Here is a 16333-nt window from a genome sequence, read left to right on the forward strand (position 1 = left end):
ACATGTTTCGTCTTTACCAATATGTCGGGATGTGGGTGGGCGTAAACATATTCCTGTCCTGAGTGCGGGAAATGTTTTGTACAAAAATCACAACTTAGATGTTAGTAGATGCACAAACTATGCAGTCAGACCTCCTCGAAGAATGAGTGCCTACCAAGGGGTGAAGGACTGCCCTTCTCCATTCCACTTGGTATCTTGCAAATATGTATTTAACCAGTGAGATGATAAGATGGTAAAGGTTGCCTTCCTTTCCTGGCAGGAGTTCTGTAAGGAGGTATAAAAGGATATACAATATATATATATATATATAATCATTACACTATATCACTTATATTGCTCATTACATTGTCAAGACCAATGCACAATGTACTCTTTTATATTGTTGTACAGTACCTGTACACTCCTGACCCCTGCACTATATGCTCTATGTTGTTCATTATACATTTCCAACCCCTGCACTATATTCTCTATGTTGTGCATTACATACTCCTGACCCCGGCACTATATACTCTGTGCTATACATTACGTACTCCTGAAATACTCCTGACCCCTTCACTATATACTCTGTGCTAGACATTACGTACTCCTGACATACTCCCGACCCCTGCACTATATACTCTGTGCTGTACATTACATACTTCTGAACCCTGAACTATATACTCTATGTTGTACATTACATACTCCTGACCTCTGCACTATACACTCTGTTATACATTACATACTCCTGACCCATGCACTATATACTCTATTCTGTACTTTACATAGTCCTGATACTATATAGCCCTATCTTGTTTATCTTCTACAATAAGTTGTACATTACACAGTCCTGACTTCTGCTCTGTCTCCCCTCTACCTACTGTTATATTTAAACATAATATGTATTCTCTTTTATTACACCCATTTTCTACCAGCTGGAGATTTTATATCCAATGACTTGATTGGAGCACAAGTGTAGCGCACCCCCTTAAGGGCCACAAGTAACTGGGATCCCCCGCCCTGCACAACCAGGCACACCAAATTGTCACAGCACTCTAGAGACAGAGAACAGTCCACAACTTTGTTTTTGTGGTTTATTGAGGGTTAATAACTTGGATGGGGATGGGAAATTATGGCATATCTACTTGACTTCAGCAAAACTTCACAAACTTCTTCAGGGACATTTCTCCTATATACCGTCTATATACAGCTCCAACTTCTTCCTCCAGCACACACTTGCTGAGTTCCCAGCTGTGTCACCCTGTAATATTTTGTAGCAAAGACCCATTACAGGCAGGGACTCGCAGCCCCTATACTTGTAGAACAGTGGAGTGACACAGCTTACACTTCTCCACACAGTCCTCCAGACTGACACTTCCCAGTCCTCCAGACTGACACTCCCCAGTCCTCCAGACTGACACTCCCCAGTCCTCCAGTCTGACACTCCCCAGTCCTCCAGTCTGATCACTCCCCAGTCCTCCAGTCTGATCACTCACCAGTCCTCCAGACTGATACTCCCCAGTCCTCCAGACTGATCACTCACCAGTCTTCCAGACTGATCACTCCCAGTCTTCCAGACTGATCCCTCACCAGTCCACCATACTGACACTCCCAGTCCTCCAGACTGATCACTCCCCAGTCTTCCAGACTGATCACTCACCAGTCCACCATACTGACACTCCCAGTCCTCCAGACTGATCACTCCCCAGTCTTCCAGACTGATCACTCACCAGTCCTCCAGACTGATCACTCCCCAGTCCTCCAGACTGATCACTCCCCAGTGCTCCAGACTGATCACTCACCAGTCCTCCAGACTGATCACTCCCCAGTCTTCCAGACTGATCCCTCCCCAGTCCACCATACTGACACTTCCAGTCCTCCAGACTGATCACTCCCCAGTCTTCCAGACTGATCACTCCCCAGTCTTCCAGACTGACACTTACCAGTCCTCCAGACTGATCACTCCCAGTCCTCCAGACTGGCTCTCAGGAGATCTCCCAGATGTGCTGACCTGCTCCCGCTGTCCTCACTCTTTGCTCCTTTGCCTCCAGGAAAGGATTCCTCCATGTGTTTTGGTAGGGTCCCTTTTGCACCTGAGCCCCAGGCCTGAGGTCACCCCCCAGACTAGGGGGCACCCTCAAGGGCCACTGACAGCCTCCTCAGCACTCCATCTTCCACCCAACCCCCCCTGCTGGCATGGCTCATGGCTATTTATGAGTTAAACCCGCCCCCTGTTGGCCTCTTTCCACCTGGGTTTGGCTTAGGCTTGGCTTAGGCCCTCCCACCCTTCAGCTCTGGAAGTTTCTACCAGCCTCCAGACCAAAAGGAAGTGCCAGAGAGACTGCCTGATGTGTCATCCAGCCCTGAGTCACTGAACCCCGACCCAGATTCCCATGCTTGGCCCTGAGCCAAAAATACATTTTCCTACACTAACAGCGAAACCTATTTACATCTAGCACACTAGAGGGGGCCACTCAGACTTTTACATGGTGATAATAATGTGATAACATCCTCAAACTTTGGAACCTTAAACAGTAAGTTATAATGAGGGAGGAGTCAATAACCCAATGATGGTGGTCTTCAGGATCAGTCCAGTCTTCATCTTGGTTGTTCTCCCCCCATCTTCACTCTCTGACCTCTGGTGGGGCTCAGCCCCGCTGTTATTCATGACTAAATCATGGACTAAATAAGGAAGTGCAGTACTTCTTGTGTTGGGAAGATGGCAATGAGTGATAGAGGGGGTGGAGACACTCGTCCTGTAATCCCCTCATCATTGTCACTCCTATAAAAGATAGTTCTTGTTGTTTCCTCACTCTCTGACTAAGGTCCATGAATAAAGAAATGATCTGGTAGAAGATCAGAGGACCCATTTACTAGTTACCTTGAGGGTGGAATTGTAAGATCCTCAGAGACAAAGCTGCCTGATGTGGGCGGAGTCCTGGTTTAGGGGAACCAATCTGCTCATGTCTAGTAATAATCTTTTTATTTCTATTTTAGTAGATGGACGGGAGATGAGGAAAACCTCAGAGGATTGTCTCACTTTGTCTCCAGACTATAAAGTAGAAGATGAGGACATCACACAGTATAGTCCAGGAGAAAACCCGACTACCTCAAATGTCCATCCGGAACCACACAGTGTAGATGGACCATCGTATTCCTCTTATCCTGAGGAACCTCAGACTGTGAGGGACGGTGCCGTCCTTCCAACAGAGAAGAGGTTTTCCTGTACTGAGTGCGGGAAGGGATTCCATTTTAGATCCAAACTTAATGTTCATAAAAGAACTCACACAGGGGAAAAACCGTATTCCTGTCCTGAGTGCGGAAAGAGTTTCACTTTTATATCTGGTCTTAATGTGCATAAAAGAATTCACACGGGTGAGAAGCCGTATTCCTGTCCTGGGTGTGAGAAACGTTTTTCAGATATGTCCAGTCTCTACAGACATCAGAGAACTCACACAGGGGAGAAGCCGTATTCCTGTTCTGAGTGCGGAAAATGTTTTTTAGAAAAATCCAGTCTTTACACACATCAGAGATTGCATACGGGAGAGAAGCCATTTTCCTGTCCTGATTGCGGGAAATGTTTTGTGCAAAAATCAAAACTTGTCACACATAAGAGATTGCACACAGGGGAAAAGTTATATTCCTGTTCTGAGTGCGGAAAATGTTTTGTACAAAAATCATGGCTTGCCCGACATCAAATGTCTCACACGGGGGAAAAACCATATTCCTGTCTTGAGTGCAGGAAATGTTTTTCAAAACTGGCCAATCTTTACAGACATCAGAGATCTCACACGGGGGAAAAGCCCTATTTCTGTCCTGAATGTGGGAAAAGTTTTTCAGATAAGTCCACTCTTAATTATCATCAGAGATTGCACACAGCTGAGAAACTTTTTTCCTGTAATGAGTGCGGGAAATGTTTTTTAAAGAAGTCCTCTCTTTCCAGACATCAGAGATCTCACACGGGGGAGAAGCCACTTTCCTGTCCTGAGTGCGGGAAATGTTTTTCTCAGAAGTTCAATCTTTACAGACATCAGAAATCTCACATGGGGGGAGAAGCATCTTTCCTGTCCTGAGTGAGGGAATTGTTCCTCACTGAAGTCCTGTCTTCCTGTACATCAGGGATCCCACACAACCCTCGAGGTGTATTAGTGCCTTGAGTGCAGGAAATGTCTTCTATATGAATGTTGCTGGACATCACAGCTCTCATGTGGGGAAGAAGCACACCCTGATATACACCTCAGATATACTCCATGGCTGATCTTCATCATGTAAGAAACAGTTCATAAGGAGATCAGAGATCACCAAAGACATGGATGAAGTGTTGTACCGTGTTGGCCATTGATAGCTGGAGAAAAATAAAAATGAATTCATTACTTTTTGTTGGCTGAGTCATTGTTGTGGTGTATTCTTTCACAAATGCTTAAAGCTCTATTTCCCCCAGCGTCTTTCAGGACTTTTAGTCCTTCCACAGGAAACACTGCGACAGCCATCTTTAAAATTCCAGCTTCCCCTGCCTTCAGTTATTAATGTTTCTTCTGGCAGGAGACACTGCAAGGGATCGTGACTGGATATCTGGGGAGGCTGAGGCAGTCAGTGGGTCCTGTAAGGGGGGACGGGGGTCTCCTGGACCAGCGGCGGATGGCTTACCCGACTGCAGCATGTAAATGCCACCCCATCTTCTCCTGGGCTCGGTCCACAATGGTGGAGTAAGGGGAAGTGCCTCCTCTGCCCCCACACATAGTGCGGCTGCAGATGGAGCTGGAGCAGTCCGAGTGGCGGGTGACGTCAGTTCCGGTGGGGGTGGGCACTTCCCCTCGATCCGCGGCTTCTGGTTCCGGCCGTGGACGCTGAAAGCAAGCCAGGCAAAGGCTGGATGGAGCGAGGACATTGTACTGACAGCAACAAGCTCATAGGCACCACATTGTCAGAGGCGGGAGCTGCCAAGACTGGCCACAGTGACGCCAGCTCCAGCCATCAGAAGGTAAGGCAAACCTGGGGAGGAATTCCCCCTTACCTTTGCTTTTCCCCACTGTATAGCTCCTAATGTGTGGGGGGATTCCCTCTGAATGGCCAGAGAGGGAGGCTCAAGACCCTGGGAGGAGGGCCCTGAGGGGGTCCCTAGGTGTGTTCCCTGCTGCTGTTTCTTGGGTTGCTGGCGGAAGGGGTCAGGTTCCCAGAGGTTGTTAAAGTGGTTGTATAGTCTTTTTTTTAACTTTTACCTACAGGTAAGCCTATAATAAGGCTTACCTGTAGGTAAAAAAAATATCTCCTAAACCTGTACGGCGCATGCACACAGGGGATTCTCGGCTGAAGGCCCGGCAACTGCCGGACCTTGCCGGGTAAGAAATCTCCCGCGCGCATGCGCGGGAGTGATGACATCGCGGCTCCAGCCACTCACAGCGCTGGAACCGCGATACCCAGAAGACACGCCGAGGCAACATGACAGCTCCCTCGGCGTGGACCAGGTAAGATACCGACGCCTCGTTCTAAGGTAAGTATTTCATAATGAGCTAGTATGCAGTGCATACTAGCTCATTATACCTTTTGCTTTACAGGGATAAAAAAAAAAATTTCAGCGGGTATACAACCGCTTTAATGGTACCCCCTATGTGATTGTGTCTTTCAGGGTAAAGCCACTGAGAAATCAAGGTCCTACCATAGCTCTAAGCAGAAATGTCCCTTCTGCAGGACTACGTTAGAGGACAGTTGGTCTAAAGTATAATGCAAAGAATATATAGATGCTTTAGTTAGGGAACGGGCCTCAGAGCAGGAGAGCAATTAAGTAGCCTCATGAAGGAACTTTCCTCTACCTTTCAGTCGTTTAAAACACTTTTTGAAGGGCTGCAGGTACCGCAATCCTCACCGGGCCCCTTGTCAGTTGCAGCTCCTGTGTTAGAGCAACACCAGCACTACCGGTTATCCCTGCCAGAGAGGAAGAGACTCCTGGAGTCTCCAGGGAAGAGATGGGGGAGCAACCGGAGAATGCAGCCTCAGACTCCCAAACAGAGTCAGAGGGGGAGGGGCTGGATGGGGAGCCCAGCAGGCCCTCGGGGTACAAATTCTCCCTAGAGGAGGTAGAAGACCCCCTAGGGTCGATCCACACCACTCTGGGAATTTAGGTAGATAAAAAACCTTTGACGCTCCATGATCAGCTGTATCAGGGCATGGGCAAATAGAAAAGGAAAATGTTCCCTGTCCATGACGTCTTGGTAGAGGCAGTCAAAAAAGAGTGGCTTGATCAAGAAAGAAAACCTTTCTTCTCCAGGGCGCTGAAGAGGAGGTTTCTTTTTCGGAAGATGCTGTGTCTGTGTGGAATAAGAATCCAAAGGTGGACACAGCTTCTTCCCCAAGTGTCCCGCCACATCGACTTGACCTTTGAGGACATAGGGGCCCTGTCAGACGTTATGGATAAAAGAATAGACTCCCTGCTGAAAAAATGTTGGGAATCATCCGTGGGGAATCTGAAGCCAGCAATGGCAGTGACGGTAGTGGCCCATAACCTGGAATACTGGCGTTCCCAGATACAGGCGCACGTGGAGCCTGGAACCTCAAAGGAGACTATAATTATCACCTTCCCCATGCTGCTGAAAGGGGTGGCCTATTTAGCGGACGCTTCAGCGGAGTCCGTCCGTACGTCTGCCAGATCCTCGGCACTGGCCAATTTGGCCAGAAGAGCCTTATGGCTTAAAAGGTGGCAGGGGGACAACGCCTCCAAAGTCAAATTATGTGGCATCCCGCTGACAGGGGACTTACTCTTCGGTCCTGGTCTAGAAGCTGTATTAGACCGCACTGCAGATAAAAAGAAGGCATTTCCAGTAAAATGCAAACCCCCAGCCCAAGGCAAAAAAAGGGGTTTCCTACTCAAAAGCGTGCGGTGGCTCCCAAGCCCGAAGAAGAAGAAACCCTGGGAGCAAATGGGTAGGGGCAGAGGGGGAGCAATATTTCGCCCTCCTGAACATGCTCGTAAAACCCAATGACAGTCCGGCCAAGGTGGGGCGAAGATTGGGGTCCTTCCTCCACAGTGGTAAGCGGTCTCCTCCAGCCAATTTATTCTGGGGATTGTAAGGAGAGGATACCGCCTAAAGTTCTTTAAATCTCCACACACACGCAGACTCCTGGTCACAGAACTCCCGAGGTGTGCGGAGAAGTTCAAGGCTCTTTTGGAATCATTGGAAAGCCAAAAGGTAGTGTGCTGGGTTGGACAAGGTTGGACAAGGGTTTTACTCCCACGTTTTTGTAGTGCGGAAGCCCTCAGGGAAATACAGGCTTATTCTAAACCTAAAACCCCTAAACCAGTCGGTGGTCTACCTAAGGTTCTGTATGGACTCGAGTTTCTCGGTCAGAGCACTACTGCCTCCAAACTGTTACATGGCATCTATAGACCTCAGAGATGCTTATCTGCATATCCTGATCACAGAAAGGTTTCAGAAGTTCCTGCATCTGGCAGGAAGGGTCGGGGAAGAAAGCCCTCGTTCAGTCTCCATGGTTGTCTCCGTGTCAACGAGGTGTCTGAGATAGCTTAACGCAGTGTTATCGGAGAGTGGTCTGACCACGTGATTGATCCTATTGTGGATTCTTTAATGAGTACATCTGGTGTGGTTTAGAAAAAAGGTATAATCCTTTTCTCCCAGGTGAAAAATACGCCAAGCATCTATCAGTTGCATGGAATGTAGCGTCAAGCTGATACGTTTACGCATGTCTCGCGAGGTAGAGGACGTTCCAGTGGAAGTATCCTCTGACGGTGTTAGGGGGACGTTAAGGTCTCAGGATCAGTTGCCCGTCCGAGAATTGCAAAAGTTGTTCTAAATGACGTTTAAGGAATATGTCTTGTTGGGTGTTGGGGGCGTATATGTTGGATCCGGCCTTTTTACCAAAGGTGGCTTCAAAGTTCCACAGAAGCCAAGAAATAGTTTTGTCAACGTTTTGCTTCAATCCCCCAGGTGCAAGGGAATTTAGGTTTCCTGTGTTAGATGTAAGATGGTGCGTCCTCCAATATGTGAAGGAAACAAAACAGGTGAGGAAGACAGATTCTTTGTTTATTTTATTTTCGGCGGCAAGGAAAGGTTGTAAGGCCTCCATACGCACAATAGCTAGGTGGCTTAGATTAGCCATTGGCCAAGCATATACCCTAGTGGGCAGAGGTTCCCATAAGCATCAAAGCACACTCCACTAGAGCTATGGAGGCTTTTCAAGGAGAAAGGGCTGAAGCGACGCCAGAGCAAATCTGCAGAATGGCAACGTGGTCCGGTTTCCCCACCTTCGTAAAACATTACAGGGTGGACCTGTTGTCGGCAAAGGAGCAGTGCTTTGGGAAAAAGGTCTTGCAGGCCGTAGTCCCACCCTAACGGTGAGTGCTCGCTTATCCTCTCATGGTGGCTGTCCTGAAAGACGCTGGGGGAGTGGCGGGCTCAGTTCACAAGATCTCTTTGTTTGCGGACATCCTATTGACAATGACATCACCCAGAATCTCATTACCTAACGTGTTTTCCCTTTTGAAGACTTTTGGGTCTCTTTCGAGTCTACATGTTAACCCTACTAAGTCTAAAGCAATGTCTGTAAATCTCTCCCCTCCAGAATTAGCCTCTTTAAAAGAAAACTTCCCATTCCAATGGCCTCCCTCGCTGCCCTATTTAGGCATATGCCTCACCCCTGCATATGATGGACTATATCAGGCTAACTTTCCTCCTCTCTTTAGGAAACTTACTGAAATGCTATCCTCCTGGTCCCACTTCCCGTTATCCTGGTTCGGTAGAATCTCTGCGGTCCATATGACCTATCTTCCAAAACTGTTGTATTTTTTCTGAGTGTTACCAGTCCCAATCGCCTCCTATATACTGCGAATCTACCAACATAGACTCTTGAAATTTAAATGGGGTTCCACTCATCCCCGAATTTTTAAGCGGATATTATATGCCCGGCGGATCAATGGAGGTCTCTTGGTTCCCAATCTTCAAACATATTACACGGCAGCAAACATTGCTCCATTGATTCGTCTGCATGACACTTATCAAATGCCGTTATGGGCTACTATTGACCTGGTTGAATCACACCCTATACCTATTTCCACTTTACCCTGGCTCCCTCCCCCGAAATGTCCACATGGGTTTTGACTGGGTATGGCCCACTCTCTCCGCCTATGGGACTCTATTGTCCACTCACTTACCATTACTGCGCCTTGATCATTGCCCGTTATTTCCCCCCAGCTGCGAAAATCCTAAACAATTCTCGTAGTGGACGGATAATGGATTCACTGATGTCCATTCCCTGTTCACCCCCATGAGAATACTCACATTTGAAATGCTCAGATCTTCCCATGACATATAGCTACCTTCAAATCAAACATTTCTTTCAACAACTCATAAGGGCCCAACCTACCCCATACACTTTGACCCCCTTTGAAAGGATTTGCAGGGCTACACCTCACCCCCCAGGGGTAATATCCCTGCTCTACTCCTCTATCATCTCCATTAGGAAACCCCCAGTGAGATCATACCATCTCCAATGGGAGAGAGACCTGGGTAAACAGTTGGATCCGGAGGACTGGCAGATCATGACGATATCACTTACAAAGAGCTCTAGGAATGTTCTTACTCTAGAAAATGCATATAAGGTGTTATACAGATGGTATTACACGCCTGCTAGGCTAGCACGTTTTATCCCCTCATTGTTACCGGGGTTGCTTACAGGATGGTACTATGGCCCACATTTGGTGGACATGTCCGAAGGTCTGTAGACTTTGGGTCAGGGTCTATACCCTTTTATGCAATATGCTCCACTCCAACTTGAAAAGAGACCCCTATGAAGCCCTTCTATGTAAACCTATCCTTGAACTGCTCCACCCAGAACGCCAATTGGCTCTACACCTTTCTAATGCTACCAAATTGACCATAGCGAGGGCTTGGAAAACCCCTATACTCAGCTTTGAAGCAGTGAAAAATCGAATGAACGATTTTATGATTAATGAGAAACTGACGTCCCTGGCTTCTGACACACACAATAAGTTTATCAAGGTCTGGCAACCATGGATATCATATACCCAACCCTCTAGGTTCAAAACCTTCTTCTATCAATCTAAAGGCCTCAGGATGCACCCCCTCACCCCATGATGGACTCTTCCCCTTCTTCCCTCTCTTCTTCTTCCCTCCTTTTCTTTTTCTCCTATGTTCCCCTTTTATTCTTTCATCTCTACGCATTCTCTTCTTTTATTAGTACTATTTTATTTGTACTATTTATACAGAAGAAACAAAATAAATAGACTGGACTATTTTTATTAATTTTTCTTTTAACTACAAGCATTTAGAGGTGGATATAAAATGAATGTACCCTTCTATGTTGCTTTTTTCTCTTTTTATTATTTTCTTTGCACTCAAACCTACCTAACAACATAGTTTGGAAAATTGATGGTACTATATTATGGAACGTCGCTACTACTTTTGTTTTTCTTTTTTCTCCACCCGATTTTCTTATTGTAATGATGAATATTGTACCACATCTATATAGCATCCCTTTGTCGGGATCCTCGTTATCTTATGTAACCTTCAATCTGTTCCACTTACTTGTTGTATTCACTTTTCTATCAATAAATCTTTGTAAAAGAAAGACGCTGGGGGAAAATTAAAGTTGCTGTACACTTACCGGTAACATCTTTTCCTGTAGTCTCAGGACAGCACCGGTTACCCACCCGAATACATGAGGTTCTTGGGGACCTCAAAACAGGTATTACAAAACTATGGTTATGATGTGTTATTGATGTGTTCTTGTGTCTCCCTAGCTGGTCGGAGTTGCTCTGCAAAAACTGAAGGGCCGGCAGGGGAAGCTGGAATTTTAAAGATGGCTGTCGCAGTGTTTCCTGTGGAAGGGAGGAGCCAGAGTCTCTCATGGTGGCATTAAAATTCATTAACCACTAGCCAACCAGCGCACAACGATGTTCCTCGGCACAATGGCACGACTGGGCAAGGTACGTCCCCTTTAAATCGCGGCATTGTGGGCACGCGCCCGCCGCATACTCTCGATGTCCGCCGGGGGCCCGCGATCATGCCACGAAACGGAAGAACGGGGAGATGCATTTGTAAACAAGGCATTTCCCCGTTCTGCCTAGTGACATGACAGGGATCTATTGCTCCCTGTGATGGGGAGCAGTGATCGCTGTCATGTCAGTGGTAGCCCTGTCATGTCAGTGGTAGCTCACCCCCCCCACAGTTAGAACACCTCCCTAGGACACACTTAACCCCTTAATCTCCCCCTAGTGTTTAACCCCTTCCCTGCCAGTGTCATTTACACACTAATCAGTGCATTTTCTTAGCACTGATCGCTGTATAAATGACAATGGTCCCAAAATGGTGTCAAAAGTGTCCGCCATAATGTCACAGTCACTATAAAAATCGCAGATCGCCGCCATTACTAATAAAAAAAAAAAAGAAAGAATAAAAAGGCCATAAATCTATCCCCTATTTTGTAGACACTATAACTTTTGCGCAAACCAATCAATAAACGCTTATTGCAATTTTTTTACCAAAAATATGTAGAAGAATACATATCGGCCCAAACTGAGAAAGAAATTAGTTTTTTTATATATTTTTTGGTGATATTTATTATAGCAAAAAGTAAAAAATATTGCTTTTTTTTTCAAAATTGTCGCTCTTTCTTTTGTTTTATAGCGCAAAAAATAAAAACGACAGAAGTGATCAAATACCACCAAAAGAAAGCTCTATTTGTGGGGAAAAAAAGACTGTGCAATTGTCAGTTAAAGCGACGCAGTGCCATATCGCAGAAAGTGCTCTGGTCAGGAAGGGGGTAAATCCTTCCGGGGCTGAAGTGGTTACAATGTAATTTTTCCAAAACACTTGCCTTTGAAATATTACAACAATCGCCATTTTATTCTCTAGGGTCTCTGCTATATAAAAAAAAAAAATATATATATATATATATATATATATATATATATATATATATATATATATATATAATTTTTGAGGTGTCTAAGTAATTTTCTAGCAAAAAAAAAATACTGATTTAAACTTGTAAACAAAAAGTGCCAGAAAAAGCCTGGTCGGCAAGTGGGTATAACTAGTTTGGAAATTCTAGAGAAATGCTTAAATAACGCATTACAATTTGACTAAACCCATTCGATTTTAGTTGACAAAAACAATTAAAATTACTGAAATGCAACTAAAGCTAAAATGCCATTTTAGTCAAAAAACTATGACAAAAACAAAATCGAAATTTGATGTCAAAAGTAACACTGAACCCTACAAGACATTGGCTGGCTAGTGTTTCAAAAAGGGGTCATCTGAATTCTACGCAAATCCTTGTGCATCTGAGAGCCTAATTCATTGTGGTTCAGAATACATTGTGTTTGCCACTCGAGCATACTGGTGGTAGGACTCTTGGTTATCCTGGCTTGCCTCTCTTCACCTCGTGATAATCAGGACCATGGACTCTCCTATCCCACAATGGAAGAGGATTCCTGTCCAGAAGGGTTTTTTCTCCAACGTTGGACATGCACCCAACTATTCATGTCTTTCAAAAAGTCAGATGAAGCCTTGGGTGCTGGTACAGTAGTAAATCTGTGCTGCAGAGCTATGGCCAGTGGAACTTCACTGTTGAGAAGTTTCTCCCTGTGTCTTTTGTCACCTGACAGTAGGCTCTTTAGTCTCTTATGAGGCTGAACAACATCACAGTGGTTTTCTACATCAAGGGGCAGATCGCAACCTACGGGGTCAGTATACTGAGAGAGGTAGAGATGATTGTGACCTGGGTAGAGTGAAGTCTTTCTAACATTTCTGAACTTCTGGGAAGAATCCATAATTGGGCAACAAATGGTTCCTACATACAAGTCCCTTCAAGTGGATTTAATCTCTGGGCAAGATTTCAGAGTTAGTTCTGCTAGCATCTCCTTACTATTACAAGCCAGAAAGCCTTTTTCAGAGAAGCCTGGGGCAAGCTCGGGTTCAGATGCTGTGACAGATCAGGAAAGGTCTCACAAGCCATATGCTTTCCCTCCAGACTGATCCATATACAGTTTTTTTAGGGTCTTTTGCTAAAGACCAAGGCAATCATCGCTGTAATTCCCCACTGGCAAAACAGGCCTTGGTTCCTGGTAAAGGGTTATCGGATTCCAGTTCTTTCTCACTGATGAGATCTTCTGTCGCAGATTGCAATACTCCATCCTTGTGAATCTCTTTTCTGTTTTTTTATCCTGGGAGGAAGAGACTAATCATCCTTGGCTGTTTTTCTCTAAGCTGATATCTATGCTACAACAGAATTTGAATAAAGCTTGTTCAGTTTGGACTTCTTTTTTTACTTTGGCCTCAGCCCTCAGGTCAGGTACGTTCTGGACTTCAAGTCTCTTAGAGGGCAGATCTCTGCAGTCCCTGTGATATCCAATGTCTCATGGGTGCACTATCCCTTTCCTCGATAGAGGGCTGTATCTGAGACTTGAAGGAGAGCCAAGATTCTCTACGTGGGATTTACTACTTGCTCTGGATATAATATTCAGTCTAACTTGGGTAAAGACTGAGCCATGAAGACAACTATCACATCAGCCAGGAAGTTTGCCAAGGTCAATGCTTTAGGCTAGGAGGGATCCTTTGCTGGCCAGCAGCTCTAGGTGGAATCGCCTTCAGTCCAGTTGGAGTAAGGATTAAGCCATAATGACAGTCTCTGTAAGGGCTATATCCTCAGCCAGGAGGTTTGCCATAATCTGGGCCTTTAGGACTCTTTGGTGGCTGGCAGCCCCAGATGGAATCTCTTTCAGTCCAGTTTTAAGTAGGTTCAGTCATTAAAGCAGCCCCTCTAATGCCGTGTACACACGACCGGACTTTTGGTCGGACGGAACTCCGAAGGACTTTTCAATGATGTCAATGGAAGGAATAGCGCCACATCATTGGTGTCAGAGGGAGGAATAATGCCACATCATTGGTGTCAGTGGGAGGAATAGTGCCCCATTATTGATGTCGCTGGAAGGACTAGTGCCCCATCATTGGTGTCAGAGGGAGAAATAGTGTCCCATCATTAGTGTCAATAGGAAGACTAGTGCCCCATCATTGGCGTCAGTGGGAGGAATAGTGCCCCATCGTTGGTATCAGTGAAAGGAATAGTGCCACATGGTTGGTATCAGTGAAAGGAATAGTGCCCCATGGTTGGTATCAGTGAAAGGAATAGTGCCCCATGGTTGGTATCAGTGAAAGGAATAGTGCCCCATGGTTGGTATCAGTGAGAGGAGTAAGGCCCCATCGGGTTTCAGTGGGAGGAATAGTGTTGCATCATTTGTGACAGTGGGAAGACTAGTGCCCCATCGTTGGTATCAGTCGGAAGAATAGTGCCCCATCATTAGTGTCCAAAGGAGGAATAGTGCCCCATCATTGGTGTCAGTGGAAAGACTAGCGCCCATCATTGGTGTCAGTGGGAGGAATAATGCTCTTTTGTTAGAGTCCGTGGATGGAATGGTGCCCCAGGGGCTGAATAAAGGCAAGCAAAGGGCCACATCTGGCCCCCCACCCAGAGTTTGGAGGCCACTGGTGTAGAGCAATAGACACTTTCTTATGTAGGCGACTGTGATATACAGTGCCTTGAAAAAGTATTCATACCCCTTGAAATTTTCCACATTTTGTCATGTTACAACCAAAAGCGTAAATGTATTTTATTGGGATTTTATGTGATAGACCAACACAAAGTGGCACATAATTGTGAAGTGGAAGGAAAATGATAAATGGTTTTCAATTTTTTTTTACAAATAAATATGTGAAAAGTGTGGCGTGCATTTGTATTCAGCCCCCTTTACTTTGATACCCTAAGACCCCTTTCACACTGAGGGCATTTTGCAGGCACTATAGCGTTAAAAATAGCGCCTACAATCCGCCCTCAAACAGCTGCAGCATTGTCTCCAGTGTGAAAGCCCGAAGGCTTTCACACCGGAGCGGTGCGCTGGCAGGACGTCAGGAAAAGTCCTGTCAGCAGCTTCTTTGGAGCAGTGAAGGAGCGATGCGTTTACCGCTCCTCCACCGCTGCTCCCCATTGAAATCAATGAGGCAGCGCTGGGATACCGCCGGCAAAACGCAGCTATTGCGGCGCATTGCGGGCAGTTTTAACCCTTTATCGGCCGCTAGCGGGGGTAAAAGCGCCCCGCTAACGGCCGAAATGCGCCGCTAATCTGACGGTAAAACGCCGCTAAAAATAGAGCCATTTTACCGCCGACGCTATGGGTGGCTCGGTGTGAAAGGGGTCTTTACTAAAATCTAGTGGAAACAATTGCCTTCAGAATGCAAATATAAATCCCTCGCGCTACTAAGATGTGTTGGTGAATGAGTAAAATTTGTGAATTCTCAATAAAGCGTGATCAAATAGTAAAGTGCCAATAGTGCATTATAATGTAATCATAAAATTGTAAATAACTGTCTGCAGCAGAACCTCAAGTGTATCACAATCCACTCACAGAAATAATAAAATAGGTGATTCCGCGCTACAGTTAAAAACTATAATCAAATAAATATTCACTCAATAGATCAATCAATAAAGTGTTAAAATCAATTCAATGGTTGAAAACAGTGTGAAAAAGTGATACATGAAAAATAATTTGTAAATATGAAAAATATTTTTAAAAGGCAGGGCAAAAATTTATAGTGTTGTAATCTCTTTATCAAATGGTTAAAAAAAAAAAGGAAAGGAAAAATAATGTCCAAAAAGGGGCAAAAATAGCACAAAGGGTGTTCAATATATGACACAGTGATAAGGAAGGGTTATAAAGGGTAAAAAAATCCCATAAAAGGTCCGTTTGTCTGACGTTATTGCAGCTTGTTCCACCAGGGGGTCCTCCGTGCCAATAGGTATAAAACAGCAATCATCCGGAGCGCCAGCATATGACCATAAATAAAAGTATCATCCGCTGTAGTATTCTTAACCTCCAGGGGGTCCTCTACTTGATCCACCAAATCTCCCAGATATCCCTGCACATCAAACGACTTCTTGTACCTCGTATCCTCCGCAGAGTGGGAGAGGAGGTGGGGGGGAGAAGAGGGATGGCAGCGAACAGGGGTGGGAGAGAGAAAAAGCCCCAATAGTGTAGTAGAGTTACGAATAAACAAGCTTTATTACAGGACTGGACTCTTACATTAAAACACATGCTCATTTCTTTGTGTATAAATGTAAGAGTCCAATTTTAAATCTGTAATAAAGCTTGTTTATTCGTTGAGTGAATATTTATTTGATTATAGTTTTTAACTGTAGCGCGGAATCACCTATTTTATTATAATTGCCTTCAGAAGTCACCTACTTAGTAAAAAGAGTCCATCTGTGTGTGATTTAATCTTATGCCGCGTACACACGGTCGGACTTTTCGTCTACAAAAGTCCGACGGACG

At 45.3% G+C, this 16333-nt stretch overlaps 1 protein-coding gene across 1 annotated transcript in view; it reads left to right on the forward strand.

The window, feature by feature from the left end:
- Nucleotides 1-16333, forward strand: part of LOC141121571 (uncharacterized) — a 166091-nt gene that overhangs the window by 128198 nt on the left and 21560 nt on the right. Inside the window, exon 12 of the mRNA XM_073611206.1 lies at nt 3425-3816. Coding sequence (XP_073467307.1) covers nt 3425-3816 — 392 coding nt within the window. The remainder of the gene's footprint in view (nt 1-3424; nt 3817-16333) is intronic.

Source organism: Aquarana catesbeiana, unplaced genomic scaffold, assembly GCF_042186555.1.
Source record: "Aquarana catesbeiana isolate 2022-GZ unplaced genomic scaffold, ASM4218655v1 unanchor225, whole genome shotgun sequence".
Taxonomy (NCBI): Eukaryota; Metazoa; Chordata; class Amphibia; order Anura; family Ranidae; genus Aquarana; species Aquarana catesbeiana.